This window comes from Acomys minous (genome assembly GCF_964271855.1).
Source record: "Acomys minous genome assembly, chromosome: 7".
Lineage (NCBI taxonomy): Eukaryota > Metazoa > Chordata > Mammalia > Rodentia > Muridae > Acomys > Acomys minous.
The window spans coordinates 45,867,335-45,884,189 of NC_140488.1; the positions used below are offsets into that span (position 1 = coordinate 45,867,335).

The following is a 16,855-nucleotide window of genomic DNA, read 5'->3' on the forward strand; positions in this document are numbered from 1 at the left end:
GAAATAAAATCTATTCTCTTCTCCCAATGAAAGATGTACTTTGAGTTCATACAGTCATTACACTGAATATGTAAGACATTACAAATGAGGTTCAGATGTGACGTAAAAATGTGGTTAGGTCTAAGCTCTAATTTTTATATGAATACTAAACACTTGAACCAAAATGCTATCAATGTAACATTAATATATTTCCTCATTGTTTTGTGGTTCTTGCTGTATGCAGTTTATTGTATATATGTGTAATAATATAAGTGTATGTGTAAAAAGAAGAAAAATAATAAAAATATTTGTCAAGCTAAACAAAATTAGGAAAGTTTTCTTTTAAAATAATACAAAATCAATCATGAAAGTGGGAATTTATTTAGAATGACAACTCTTTACAAGAACTAAATGATGACAAGTTTTAAACAAATTGTGTGTGCATATATATATATATATATGCTTGTACATATATTAATTTACAGAACACCACAATGTTTCTATACAACTAAAGTGAAATGAATATCTAAGGTAAAGGATATAATGGTTTCATTATAAATCAAATACCAAAACTTTGCAAATTGTACATAGACATATAGCCATGTGAGATGAACACCGAAGAGTCCAAGAGTGAGAGTTGTCCCACTCTGTGAGGTAAAAATGGAGATAGGTTCGTGTTAAGCCCTTAGTACATCTTTTCACATCAAGTTTTTTAAATATACTAGCTTTTATAAGATTTAGTCTTATAAAAAAATCTTGTTTCAAGTTACAAGAACAACTAAGTTTGTATACATAACCATATACAGAATAACTGCCACATGTAGCAAGTAAGAACTTTTGTTGTAATATTTTCCCAAATTTCCAGATTCTGGTCCATCTAGTAGTTGGAATGATTTACCAGTTGGCATTTATGTTATTGGAACCAATTGGAACCATTCTATAAATAAGCCAGATGCAAAAGCTTCCTTGGTTTGAGACAAATGTCTTTATATTTGAAGACAGGATTCTGAACACAGTGCTTGCTTCTCCTAGTTTATATCAAACTAGATGGACTTTGAAGCAGCAACCCTGGACTATAGAATGGTCAGACTGTTGATACACTTAACCATCTTTTAAATGTGCTCAGATAGCCATAGTAACAAGATCTACCTATGATTATGAAACTAGCCAGAAGCTCATCTGTTGTAAGAAGTTATTCAGCACTGAAGGTGAGACACTCCTCAAATTGGAATTTCAGAGAAGTGTAGAATGAAAAATTCTGCTCATGGATGCCAGAATCATTTTCTGCATGCTGAGATGTTATATACACACACATAGAGAGATTACATGCAGATAACCCATTTACTTTTTAATTTTAGATTCTTTTCTTGCAAAAGCAATTGTGGTTAGTTATAATATATAGCAAAGTTTAAGCTATCTTTGGTTCTAGGGTTTACAGATATTTTTTCCCAAAAATAAGTAGGCATGGCAGGAAATATAATTCAGCTCTTTGAAGAGAAAACTCAGTATTTTATAAAAATTGAGCAAAAAATATATAACTGACATTTTTAGACATCTTTTCTAATTTTCTTGCTTAAAAACTAACGCTAGTGCAATTTTATTAAACTGAGTGTGCATAAAGTATTTACCTATACATCAAAGACACAAAAATATCATAAAAGAAAATAGTAGTTTCCCTTAAAGTCACCTAAGGATTATACATTCTAAAATGTAGTAGAAAATCAAACTACTAAAAATATATTGATGAAGCTTATTTGGAAGAAGCACGAGAAAAGAAAGATGGATGTAGTGGTATCTGCAGATCATACAGATCTTCAAAAAAAAAAAAAACTTATAACCAAAAGATCTTCCCCTGCATCTTCAGCAAACGGCTACATGTTAGAACTCTTAGAAGATTACTTTCCCAAAGTTTCATCTACCTTCCATTGTGGTTTTGACTCTCAGCAGAATTAACGGGCTTCATTTGGTTGTGACCTCCGTCTCTTCTCAAATAATATTTTGGAATCATATAATTCTCTTTCCCTACAGCCAAGAGATGGGCCCTTTAGATACTTTGCCTCAGCAGCCTCATAATCTAAGCCATCAACAGCAGAAATTGAGCAAATAATTGCTTCTGGTAGAAGAACTTCCATCATAAATTTAATCTTGTCATCTCTTATGCGAGTTAGCATCTTCTGGTTTATTCGTTTATAAATTTCTTGTAGATACTTCATTATCTCATCCAGTTGATCATCATCTTCAAAGTATGTCTCAATACAGGGTGTGAAAGTCTTTGCCTTTAAAAATGCTTTCAGCCATTTGGATTTTTTTGTACCATTTACAATGGCCAGGAGGTGCTCCTCTGTTCCTTTTTCATTGACAATGAAGTCCAACAGGTTCTTGTTAGCTCGGTCGCGAGCAGGCTTCATCCGGTCAGGGAGAATTTTCTGGAAAGAGAGTCTCTTGGTCTGAGATGTCACAGACATTTGCTGTCCCGCGTCTTCATCGTATAACTTTGGAAAAATATTTCTGAAGGTATCTTGCTTGATTATTTTCCTGACCGGATAACTGATGTCAGCAGCAAAATACTCAAAGAATGAGCCTGTAAAAGAGCCACAACCTAGTCTAACTCTGTAGTCACAAATCAGTGACACGCACCAATCAATACTCTCAGGGAACTCCTCCCTGGCTTTCTCCACTAGTGCTTGTTTCTCTTTACAGTCATATTTTTTTAATCTTCTGAAAGATACTCTAACACCCCTCTTTTGAGGACTCATGTTTGCCTCAACCAAAAGCACACTTGCCTTCCTTTCTTTTCGCCTAATACTTTTTATCACTGCGGGCCAAAAGGGGTATTTTTGATATTTAAACCACACTATCATGCCGGTTTCAAATGCACGTTTCTCGTAACAGAGAATAAAACGTGGGAGGTCTTCATCGTCATCATCATCATTATATAATGCAGCTTCCCTATCAGGATTTAGAGACAAAAGCTTGCCCGAAGCCCGGGCTTCTTCTTCAAGATCTTCTAATTCTAGTCTCTGAATTAGTAGATCACTGTTGACTGTATTATAGGAAGGCAGAGAAACCTGATATTCCCCTGAGCACCCTGCAGTGGATGTTTCAGCACCTATTTCTGATTCCACAGAAGACTGACTTTGGCTGGCATAGAAACGTGGATTCTGGTTTGATGGGCCCTCTCCAGGATCCTCCAGGTTATTCTCTGAGGTAGAAGAATCAGCTGGGACATCTGGGGAGATGTCTTGGGACTCCTCTTTGGGTACAACAAGATCTTCTGATGATGAGATCAACTTCTCTTCTTTAATATAGTCATCATCTTCTTTAAGTGACAAATTCACAGACATGATGTCTGAGATGTCAACCTTCTTTTCTTCTTTATCATCATCATCATCGTCGTCATCATCATCATCATCGTTTTGTGATGACTTGGCTTCCATTTCGCTTGGGGTACTTGCACTGGTTGTTTGCACCGGCAGGTTATCCTCACACAGGGAGTCATCACTCTCTAAGCACAGTATCACAGAAGCTGAGTCTTCCTTGCGGTTGCTGTCAAGTTTCCGCATCTTCTTAGGAGGAGGTAACTGAGATGGCTGATTTGGGTCATCTTCAGATGCTGTAGCGGAATGTGCTCCACCTGACATGCTTTCTGGGCTCTGCTTTGTTCTTCCTTTCATGATTTCCAGCGCCATTTTCAGTGATCTTTCATAGGTTGTCTCCTCCCTAGGTAGAAGTGTGGCCCCTGACTGTACTGCTAATGAGGACACAATGGCTTTAACTTCAGATTCAGTTAGGACTCTTGTATCTTTGCTTTCCACGGTAATGGTCTCATCAAGTGAAAGTATTTGAACTTGTAGGGAAAATGTCATTTGCCTCTCACTGCTTGCCAAAGTTTCAAACCTACACAACACCTTTGCTGGCCATAGTTGGTCTTTCCAATTACATAGGACATATTCGTCATCCATTATGATTTAGATTAGTGTGCCAAGTGGTTAGTATTACAGACAAAGAGATTGGCTGGCCTTGTGGCCGCAAATACAAATGCTATCAAAACAAGTCTTATTAAAGTTTCTTTTGATGTAGAACCACAAAGAGTTTATGGCTTATGTGCACTGTTTTCTTCCACAAATATGTCCCCAGGATACTTGAACATGTTGTTTGAATAAGAGTACTCTGGAAGATACTGAAATAGGGAAAATGATATTAACAAATAAAACTATCTTGCCAAAGTACAAGGCAAGCAAGTGTGAGCAAAAGAGATAAACTAAAAGGAGCTGTGTTCAATGACAGACCAGACAAGACAAAAATGCAGATTAATGGATAGGGAGATAACCCCTGGAAATAGACTTGTACAATAACTCCAACTCAAGAACTCTTCCTTTTTTGCTAAAGAATATGCATTAGTATAGCTAGAAGAACTGCTGTTGTATGCTAGGGAATCTATTTATGTCATCAGATATATTGGTACTTTAGTATTCCTAGTATTATACCTATGATAGTGATTCTTCAAATTTAGTATTCATGAGGATCATATGGAGGGCCTCATGGAATGTTAAGCTCCATTCTCAAAGTCTTATTCAAAAGTTCTAGATTGGCATAAAATTATAATTCTATGTTCTTAAATGCTCTTAGTGTTTCATTAACGCCAAAAGGTTGTGCACATGGCTTTACTCCAAACATTTACTGAATTACATTAATATAAAAGTTGCTTTTAAATTTAAAATGCTACAGATGCAGAGCAAGAGGCAAAATCAAATATTCTTTAAGACCTCACTGCGTTTTCAAATGGGAAGTATCTCCTGAAATGGGAAGAGCCTTACCTTCTGTCGTGTGGATGGTGGTGGTCTTGCAGTGTGTGATCCAACTATCTTGATCCTCACGCCAGCTGATTTCCAAGCAGGCTTTTCTGGGCTCAAGTTGAGTCACATGCAGACTTCCCACATCTGATATTAACTAAGGCTGTACAAAAGGAAGACAGAGAATAAATCAATGAAAGGAAAGAAGTGTAATAAAATCCTGCCTACCAAAAAGTAACAGAGAGATGAGATGAATTCTCATCATTTAATGTAGATGCCATATCTGTTTTCCCCTGTGTTTTTTCAAGATGAAATGGTTCATTACCATTCATTCTGAAATGGATCTCACTCTAGAAAAGTATTAAGTGAGACATGAGGGGAGGGAGGTAACAAATTATCTTGTGCCTACTAGGAACAGTATAGAGGTTCTGATTGAATCTTCCCATTAATCATCATATGGATTTCTTATTTAAACTTGCAGTTGTTTTCAATGTAATCACAGTTACATTGCAAACTCTGTCTCATAGTTTCACTGTTTTTTTTGTTTGTTTGTTTTGTTTGTTTGTTTTGCCTGCTTCATAAAAATGGTAGCCTGAAGGAAATTCAGGATTTCTGGTGCTTATGCCATCTTGTGACCAGTACCAGATATGCAGCCTGTTGATATGCCCTTAACACAAGATGGATAGAAACTGCACTAGCCACTCAGGAGACCTCTTGCGCTTTTAGAATTCTTTAGGGCTGGGGATATGGCTCAGTGTTAGAGTGTTTGCCTGACACCTTTATGATCCTGGGTTGAATTCCTAGTACCACATAAAGATTTAAAAACCTTAAAGGACATTTAAGGATTTGCAGAACAGGAATAGAAACAGGGCGATTATTTCACCATAGTATTTCTATTGATCCAGAATTTTATTAAGATTGATATGATACAAAACACATACACATATAATAAAAGTTAAGTGCAACTTGGCACACATATCCACCAGAATATTCTCTTTCTAGAAATTTTTTACATAGAAGAATGAATGCCCATTTCAAACCAAGTTCACGAACCCTGCTCAAGAGTATCATTTGAACATTATTCTATATGAATAACTGTTTTTCACATAATTTAACATAACTTATTAAATGAGGTTTGTCCCAAATATGTAACATTTTATCTTAATAGTTCCCTGAAAATATAAAAAAGCCAAAATAAAAATGAATTAGTATTTTAAAAATATAGAGTGGGAAAGCCATCCCTGATTCTCTACCTATATAGATCATGTATATTTTTGTTAGAGATGTACTTTTCAGATTTGCTAGTATACATTATAGAAACATACATATATATTGAGATAGCATATGTAATTACTGTTCAATAATTTTCTCTTTATCCTGTACTATTTCTCAGAAACTTTCAAATTACTTCATGTGGAGGCTAATGTTTTCAAATTACCAGATACATAATACTACAGAGTATGCATGTATCGTGCCATATAATATTCCTTAAATAGCTTATAGGAAGAAATCAAGTATTTTGTTTTATCTGTACACTTAGATGATGCATAAAATTAATTTTTAGCAACCAGGGCTCTACCTGTGACCTGAAATAATGAACTGCAAGGAGGCCACACACAAAGTTATAATCAGAACAGCAACCAATAAAAAATTTTTGGCTATTGGAAAACAATAAATACGGTTGTGGAAGTATAGATGTATGTTTTTGAATGTTTGTGTCTAAAAGAAATAAGGTATGCTGTTTGAGCTTCATTTTTCTCTCACAGTTATATAAATAATCACGAGGTATTCTATTATTTTATGATATTAAAATGGGTTAAACATATTAAAAATAGCAACTTGGCTACCAGAAATTCTGAATGCTAACATAGGAGTTTGTCACTTTTTTCCAACCACACACATATACATGCATACATTATGTATTCATGTCTTCACTCAATTGTACATTTGATCCACTTTCATGTACTCATATGCATGTAACATATACATACTTTTCTGTGTATCTCAATTACCAGATGTATGAATATACTGTTGTCGAATACTTCTGTCAGTTTTATTTCTGTGTAAATGAATAAATGTTTGAAGCTTCATAGAATAACAGAATGCCTCGTAACATCAACAAGGTTTGCCAAGTTAGGAAATTAGCATGGACGGCCATGCTGCACTGAAGCCTTAATTTAGAGGCTGTAATCTGATCGCCCTTTCCCCTCTGTGGATTTAAAAAACCTTGGGAGACACAAAAGTTCCAGAGGATTAATGCCCTCAAAATGCCAGAAATTCTCAAAAAATCACAACCCGTTCCTTCCTCTCCAAGATCATCCCTCCTCTTTTCTTACTTTTATGCTCCAGCTCTGAGAATTTACTAGAAAATAAATTTAAGTCAGACATTACCTTGAAGCTTCTTGTCAGCTGCAGCCTGGTAAAATGCAGCTCCTCCCCCAAGACTGGCGGGACAGAATTCACAGGCACTGCTCAGAGAAGGCTCCACCCCCACAGTGATGCAGAGCAGAAGGCCACTCCCTGAATTACAGGAGACATAATTGCCAAGAAAAACCGCTGAAGTGTTGAGAATTGGAAATGTTCCCCTTTACAGAACTTTACAGTGTGATAGCAACAAGGGTCTGTCTAATTTCGATTTAAACCCTAAGGGTGGATGATTTCTTAAGGAGATTGCAAAATACTTTATCTCATAGTAAGAAAGCCCCAGTTTAAATACTGCTTACATATTTTAACTAGCCTTCTCTGGTATCCTCTCTATAGGTGATTCTTTTCTTTCCTTCTTTCTTTCTTTTTCACTATGTCTTCCTTGTGACATGATGGGCTTCAATTTGAACTTTTTAAATATATGTATACCATGTACTTTGCTTATTTACCCCTCATTGCCCTTTCTTGTTCACACTTTCCATTCTGACTGGCCACTTTCCTCTTCCCAAGCACACCCCTTTACACTTGCACACCCAGTATACCCATACCCTCACACTCCACTTAGAATAAGAGCATAGCAAAAGAAGAAAACTATATACCAAATTCCTAGATGAACATAGATACAAAATTTCTCTGTAACATACTTGCAAACCAAATATATTTATAGGTGAACTGAAAAAAACATGCTGGTCAGCATCTTTTAAAGTACAATGAGAAAGATAATGATTAGGATTACACAACTTTACATTATTTTAGATAATATTTTTTTCCTTTACACTCTCCAAAATATGGTATGTCTCTGCTTTGACACAGGACTCTCTTACAATCTTCAGGAAAGCCTCAGAGATTGCTTCATATACATGTTTATTTCTGACTAGAAGGTAAAAAAAATCATTTGTTTGGAAGAAGTTAGCCATTTCTGTACATCGTTTTCTATAATAGGAAGTTGCTTCTCCTAGTTCTTCACTGTTTCACACTTGGGGAATTCAATGAAGGGAGAACTTGTTTTTAATTTATGTGCCTTTTGTTCATCAGAATATCTCTATGGTAATTTTAAGTTAGAAAGCCAATTTAAATATAATTATTCTTGAATTATAATTGGTAACTTGAGAAATACAGTGTTTTATTTTCCTCACTCTAACACACTATATGACATTATTCATATGGTACAAGTTTTAAGTGCAAGTTTTTTAAAAAAATCACATTTATATAATCTTTATTATCAGGGTAATAAATACTAATAGATTAATAAAGGCTATCTCTAGGCTGGGATGTTGGTGGTGGCTCTAATAAATATATTATGCAATGTTTGTGATATTCACAAATCTCACAAGTTCACTCCCCAAAAGTATTTAATTTAGGTCATCAAGTGGCCAGATGGGGAGGGTGCTCTGTTTCAAGCAGTCACTAAAGGACCCAAACTTCTAACACCCTACTGCTTTACCATCTGCTTTGGGCCTGGGAATCCTTTAGTACATTTTTTGTCTGGCTAGATATCTAAGAAAAAGGGAAAGTGGACAGTCTTGTGGGCAGTTTTAAGTGCTATGCCTGGCAAATATCACTGCTGGCCTCTGTCCTTTAATCAGAACTCAAGAATAGAGCGCAAACTACACTAGAGCCTAGAGAAGGTAGTCTACTGGTGATTCAGGAGGAAAATGAAGAGTTTTGCGAAAACATAGCACTCTCTGCCACAGGAAGGTTTTTTCTTTCATATTTACTGATGTCTTTTATTTGTCTAACTGCATTATCTGTGAAGATTCTAAAGGCACTGCCACCAAAAGTGGATCAACTGCTAACCTGGGTTTATACCACACTTTCAATATTTTCTAGATCCAGTAGAATTGACCTCAATAAATGGATGCAATCTGGAAAGCTAGTATGTATGAACTAAGAAGTGAACTAGAAAAATGATGTAATCATTAGAGATGGATGATCCTAAGCCTCTAACAGGACTACCACATTCTGATATCAATGTATGCAATAACTTGTATCTTAACTATGTCCCTGTATTTCCCAGTCTGTCTTTTGAATAGCAGCACTAAAATAGTTGATTTTATAATCACCAACAGAAATGAATCATTCTTATAGAACACTAAATATTATTTAACTTGTAGAAAGTTACTGGGCTGGTATATTATATTTGACTTTATTTAAATGAAGAGGATTACCTGATTATATATTTTATAATATTTTCTACCTATTGATTTAAACACTTGTGCAATAAAAATAGTTATTATACTTCAAAATTATACTTTTTTGTCTATTTTCCATAGTGTTGACAAATTAGTCAATATTATACCAATTCCTTGGATATTTGTACTTTACTGTTTTGTAGAAGGATAGGAAGAGTGATAACTAGTAATAATAAATGCTAAAATTATATTAGTGCTATTTTATGAAGTAGATGATGTAAAATAATATATAATACCTATAATTTTTACATGCCTGGTAACTTACTAATAACAGGATAGTAACTCATTTCATTCTACATAAACATTATTAGTGTTAGTATTGAGGATACATGCCAATGATTTCTTATGACATGCCAGGCAGTCTCTTAAATCAACTACATACTACATACATTAAACATTGTTACAAAGGCTCTACAGGTTGAACACATCCAATGAACCCATTAATGCCATATTGCAGGAGTGCTTTAGTTACTGTGGGAATGGGTCCCAGTTAAAAAGATGATGAACTTGGTTTCTTCTCTCTTTCTCTGCTCTGTCATTATACGCTACTTTTTGTGACCTTATGATACAATAATAAGGTCCCTGGCAGATATGGCCTCTCAGTTCTTAGTTCAGCCTGCAGAACTATGAGCCAAATATTTGCCCATTGCGAAGAAATGTCTTGGTCTCAAATACTGTTACAATAGCACAAATATACTAAAGCAATGAGCATTTTAAGCATTCTCATTTTTAAAATGAGGCAATAGAGAAATTAAGGAACGTGTACAAAAAATGTCCACAGTGCATTTGGTACACAACATTTGGATACCCTGATTCCTGGGTTTATGTTTATAATAACCAAGATGCATTGCAAATCCCTTGTTGAGAATAAAAAAATGTTCTATACATGTGTGAGAGATGAACAACTGAGTAGTATAATTACTTTAAAGCATTATGTGCCAGGAATCACTGAAACTTAAAAGAGAATATTATACCCCATTCTGCATCTAGCCTGCCACACTCCTTGCTCCACTCCCATCCTCTCCTATTTCTCCTCCATTTGGCTAGGACAGTCTCAGATAATCATGGTAGTAAGAGACATCACATCACCTTTAGCAAATCCTGCACACAAGGGGAAAATACTTCATAAGGGAGTGGGTGAGTCACTTAGAACCTGTCCACCACAACACTATATGACTTAATATTATGACTTTCCAAAATAATAGAACAATAGTAATAGTGAAAAGATCATCATTGCTGATGATCCAGGTGGGAGAGAATATAGCTGTATATAAAGAGATAGCACAAGAAAATCATGGGTCGGGTATAAGAACCTAAATATATGTTAAACCACAGAGGAATCCATATAATAAGGTTCAAGTATAATGTATGTTTCTTTAAAATACAATTTTAATCTATAATAATACAAAGAATAGAGATTTAAACAACATATAATAATAGCCATTATGCAAAAATCAACTCTATAAGTACACTTTAGGAATCACCTCTTTCTATGGTATATTTAGTATAAACAGCAAGAATAACATATGCATGCAATACTAAAAAGCACCAGAAGTACTTTCTTTTAAGATATAAAAAGGCATAAGAGAATGCCAGTAACAACAAATTTAAGAATGACTAATCTCTAGATATCTTATGAAGTCCTAGGTTTCCCAGTCTATCATATATCTATATTAATTTAAGTATCAAAGGGTAATGAACTCTGGTAGTATGATTAAGAATGGGCCCCACAGGCTAATATATGCAAATGCTTAGTCACCAGGGAGTGGAACTGTTTTGGGAATAGGCTTTAAGCTTCTATCTCCCTCCTTCCTCCAGCCCCTCCTGTGTGTGTGTTGCAGGTGAGCATAGCTGCCTTCCAAAGATCATTCAGAGATTCAAATTGAAGATTTCCCACTACTGAGACAGGAAAGACCACTGAGAAAGCTCTAACTTTCAAGGTCCATGTCCAAAGGTACCCACAAACATTTAGGCTACCCTGAGCAATGCTTCCTGCATTATTGGAACCTAGTATCTAATACTAACAGTGGCAAAATGGGAAGAGAATGAAGATAGATAGACTTCCTCTGGTAGAACAAGTATTTAGGGACTTACCCTAAATATAGGGTAAGGAATTGTGGAGAAAAAAAGTCTTTTAGTGCACATACATATTTTTTATGACACCAACATTCACCCAATACCAATAAAAAGTACAGAAAACCATAGGCTATTATCTCTTATACACATAGATGTAGAAATTTCTCACCAAATGCTGTTGCTCAAAACACAAATACAGATAAAAGTTATATTATAAGCAAATGAAATTCATACTTGGGAACATAAGTATTGTTCAACATCCCCAAATCCATCAATTCAGCTTACCACACTAGAGGATGGAAAATGATGAAAAATAATAGTAACTGAGGTAGACATAGCATCTAACAACATTTTACAAACATGTAGGATAGAAACACTGAGCACATTAGCACATTATAAAACAATCTTCCTCAATCAAATCACCAACATCTACAAAAACACTATAGTTACCATTATACTTAGTGATAATACATGGAATGCCTTTCTGCTAAAACTAGGAACACATTAGGAATGTTTACTTTTACCATTTCCAATCAAAATTGGATTGGAGGCCCTTGTGAATAAAATAAGACCTGAAAACTCAATAAATTGTGTCTGCCCTGGAAAGGTAAAAGTAAAACTGCATTTGTAGATAACATGAATGATCATAAAGAGGATTCTAATTCATCAACCAATCTAGAGTTCACTGCATTTCAATACAACAAAGATTTAAAATTCAAGTTTTAAAATTCCATGTATAATTTTATTTTAAAAATACAAGAAGCAAGGCTGGGCAGCAGCTCTGTTGGTGAAGTATTTACATTGCAAGCACAGGGATCTGAATTGGATCCCTATGACCCATATTTAAAAAACCAGGTGTTGTGGTTAGTGCTTGTAATCCAGTACTTGGATGGCAGAGACAGATGGAGTCCCCAGAGCATGCTGGCCAGTCAAGCCTACTCACTTGGCAAGTTTCAGGTCAAATCTCAAAAAAAAAATTAAGTGTGAGGTTAATATGTTAGAAACTTTAATATGCTGAGGCAAATAATTAAAGATATAAATAAATAGGGATATATGGCATATAGATTGACAGAAACACTCATTTTAGGGTATTAAAAACTTTCCATATATATCTATCATTACTGTAAGTTCAATAAAAATTTCAGCAGGCTTTTTGTGGAAGTTGAAAGAATAACTCTAAAATATGTTGGGGAAAGCACTGGGAGCAGAAGAATCAGAATGATGATACTGGAAAGGAAATGTAAAAGATTGAAGATTCGCATTATCTGATTTAAGACCATGGTAATCAATATTACATATTATTGACATAAGATTGACTACAGGTCAACATATCACAAACTAGCAAATAATGCCTACTAAATTTTTTAAAGTTCTTTTGATAAATGGTACTGGAACATATTAAACAACTTATTTTTGGCTTGACCCCTTAGCTATGACTATGAACAAAAATCATTCAAAATGTGTCATGGGCCTATATGTAAAGCTAAAATCTATAAAATACTGGGAGACTGTCTTTGAGAACTTGGATAAGCCAAAGGTCTATTAAAATCAAGAGCATAAAAAACATGAACCATAAAATATAATAAAATTGGGATTGGAATTTTTCAAAACTAAAAAGAAAATTCAGAGTTGGTGAAAATTTGTGTAAAACATATACCTTATAGGATCATAAGAATCATAAATTGTCCTTAGAATTTAGTAAGACCAACATCTCAATTAAAAAAAAATATATGATTTGCAGTTGAAGGCATGAAACAATGTTCAACACCATTAGTAAGTATGTACAAGTGAAAGCAAATGAGGCATTGCTAACACCTTTATAATAATGATATTAAAGAAAATAAGATTAGAGTAATTAAAATAATATTAAACAGAAAAAACAAAACATTGACAGGATAGATTTCAGAAAATGGTGCAGAGTAACTATTATGTACTGCAACAAACATACTTTAGAAACAGCCCAGAAGTATTCTTAACCATTCAAAGCCAGTAATTTAATGCTGAGGTATTTACTCAAGAGAAGTAGTAGGCATGCACACACACACACACACACACACACACACACACACACACACACACACACACACACTCACACACACTCACAGAGAGAGAGAGAGAGAGAGAGAGAGAGAGAGAGAGACAGACAGACAGACAGACAGACAGACAGACAGACAGACAGACAGACAAAGATCTGCTTTCGAGACACAGTTTCTCTCTGTAGCCTGGGCTGTCCTGGACTAGTGTTGTAGACCAGGCTGGCCTTAAATTCACAGAAATCCATCTGTCTGTGCCTCTGCCTCTGGAGTGCTGGGAATAAAGGTGCGTGCTATCACTGGGCAACTTTGCTTTGAATTCTTTAACTGCTTTAATCATAATCATCAAAACCTATAAAAACTATTGATTAGTGGTTATACAAATCATAGAACATCCATATCATATAATATTCAGCTATATTAAGGAATAAACTAGCTATACATGCAAAAATATTGCTGAATATCTATAGATCAATACAGAGAAACTGCTAGAATCAAAAGGCTACATTGTGATTTCATGTACATGACATCCTATAAACAGAAAATTTATAGGGACAGTGGAATAGGGACAGTTTATTGAATGCAGTTAGGTCTGAATGCCCTATTTTGGAGTTAAGAAAACATTCTATCACCCAACTTTATTGTTTTAAGTTCATCAAAGCTCATTAATATGTACAGTTTAAAAAAGAGTAAATTTAACCCTACACAAATTATGCCTCAAGAAAATTAGTTTAAAAACAAACAAACAAAACAAACAAACAAACAAAAACAAGGGCATCAACCAACCAGAATATAACTCATAAGAAATTATGATAGTAATGGGAATACACAGAATTTGAATTTTTCTTTGGATTAACTGACTACCAAATAAGGTTCTATGTACCACAAGTAAGTATAAACTATCCTTCTAAATACAGAAAATTATTTTAATTCTCTATAATATATTACTATGTTAATTTGTTTTAAAGCATTTGAGAGGCTTCTAAGACATACAGATTTTGATATGATTACCTAACTCTTCTGTAAGAGTTCATGTTTTACTGACTAGCTCTTCCACTGAGTTGGCAAAAGGCAAATGTCAAGAAATGATTCTAGAATTGTATAGCTTATGAAATTTATTCTCTTTGGGACAGCTTTAATCACACTGAAGGCCTCCCATGCCAGTCAAATATATAGATGTAAGGCAAGGGAAGAGATAAGAAAGAAGGCCTGGGAAAAAGAGTAGCCAAATTCTACATCTCAAGATGGGAAAGCTGGTTACTAACATGCTCCTATTAAAAAGCAGCTTCATAACACAAAAGACATAGATTGGGTACAGAATAAATCTCAGTATCTTTTGTGCATTAGGTTCATAAGAACAGGAGTTATCTAGCAAAAATGTTCTCAAAGATCACTGGGGGTCCATGTATACTGTTAAAGATGCTGTTAAAATAATCTAAGTAATTTAATAGACATGTGAACTATTCAGTGACCCTTAAAACAGAGGTACACATAGCAAATGAACTTGACAGTAAACAGAGTATCCCAGATGGAATAAATGGCAAACTGCAGTATGTCATTGCCAGGGAGAACAAGACTCCATAATCTTTGGTCAAATACTTGTGATGTGACACAAAAGCTTTTTAAAAAAGAGAACAAAAAACTCCAAATAGTTCTGCATTTCTCCATTACTATTAAAAAAAAATCTACGGAATACCAACAGATAAGACTACTGAAACTTAAGGTTACAGATTGCGTAATGTGAAACTTTTTTTCTTCTTTTAAATGTATTTTTAATTTATTCATTAACTTTACATCCAATCATAGACCCCTCCCTCCTCTCTTCCCAGGCCCTCCCTACCACCTTCTTCCCCCTATCTGCCCTACCCTTGTCCTCAGAAAAGGGGAGCCCACCCCCAGCCCAGGACATCAAGTCACATCAGGACCAAACTCCTCCTCATCCACTGAGGTGAGGCAAGGCAGCCCCTTAAGGACGAAGTGATCTAAAGCAGACACCAGAGTCCACGTTATAGACAGCACCACATGAAGATCAAACTGCCTATTAGGTTCATATGTGTAGGAGACATTGGTCCAGTCCATGTATGTTGTTCGGTTGGTGCTTCCATCTCTGTAAGCCCCCATGGGTCTAGGTTAGTTGACTCTGTTGGATCTCTTGTTACATCCCTGTCCCCTCTGGGTCCTTCTATCCTCTCCTATTCTTCCACAGGACTCCCTGAGCTCTGCCTAGTGCTCAGCTGTGGGTCTCAGCATCTGATTTGATCAGCTGCTGGGTGGGGCCTCTCAGAAGACTGTCAATAAAGAATAAAATCAGAGACAAGGAGACAAGGGCCTCACAACGCATCCTCACAACACATACAGAAACAAAACTCTATCATAAAATTGTGCTGTTCTTCACTGAAGTAACAAAAGGCCCACTACTGGAAATTTAAAGAAAAAGAATGCTCCTTACAACACCTGCCATTCTCTAAGACATCCATAGGAAAAAAATCTAGGCATGGTCTAGCTTATTCTTTTTGTTTGCTTGTTTGTTGTTTTGTTTTGTTTTTTGAGACAGGGTTTCTCTGTGCAGTCTTGGCTGTCCTGGACTAGCTTTGTAGACCAGACTGGCCTCAAACTCATAGAGATCTGCCTGCCTCTGCCTTCCTGAGTGCTGGGATTATAGGTGTGTGTTACCATGCCCGGCAGCAACCAAACTTATTATCATCCAGACCATAAGAGAGGCTGATAAAGATCAAGTACTTACAATACCAATTTTCTCAGGCAGGTGTTATAGCAAGGTTCTCTGATATAATGTATAAAGAGGTGGGTTTTGGAACCCAGTTCTAACTATACTAGCCGACTGAATGGGCAACTTATACAACCTGGCATTAAACATATGCCAAGTGATAAGTATCTCTTGGAGATCAGCATCAGGGTAGAAGGTATTAAAGTATAAGCTGAATATGAATCACAGATAGTCTAAATATGGACAAGATTCATTAGTACATCTAGATTTAGGCAAGAAACCAGTCAGTGAGCTTTTAATCATCCAGAAAAGTCGTTAGGTCACAGTGGCTTATGTCTGACTACCTGGCTTAACCAGAAAAGCAATCACTGTAGAGGTCTCTCCTTAGGTGCTTCTGAAACCTTGTAAGTTTAAATAAAGTTGGGGAACTATCTCAGTCAGTAATGTATTTGCAATCCCAGTTCTGGGAAGGTAGATGTGAGACCCCCTAGAATTTGCTAGCCACTCTAGCCAAGTCGAGGGAACTCCAGGTTCAATATATATTGTCTCAAAAAATGTGTAGAGTAATTAAGGAAGATACCCAATAAAGACCTTTGGCATGCACATACATAAATACACACAAGAATGTGCCAC

The 16,855-nt window shown here is 35.5% G+C and overlaps 1 protein-coding gene across 1 annotated transcript in view; it reads right to left on the reverse strand.

Annotated features, from left to right (window-relative positions):
* Nucleotides 1-351: 351 nt before the first annotated feature.
* The window catches only part of PWWP3B (PWWP domain containing 3B), a 28,097-nt gene continuing 11,593 nt past the window's right edge, over nucleotides 352-16,855 (reverse strand). The window contains exons 4-6 of the mRNA XM_084788779.1: nucleotides 7,164-7,292; nucleotides 4,797-4,935; nucleotides 352-4,159 (exon numbers count right to left, since the gene is read on the reverse strand). Coding sequence (XP_084644905.1) covers nucleotides 1,929-3,941 — 2,013 coding nt within the window. The 5' untranslated portion in view covers nucleotides 3,942-4,159; nucleotides 4,797-4,935; nucleotides 7,164-7,292 and the 3' untranslated portion in view covers nucleotides 352-1,928. The remainder of the gene's footprint in view (nucleotides 4,160-4,796; nucleotides 4,936-7,163; nucleotides 7,293-16,855) is intronic.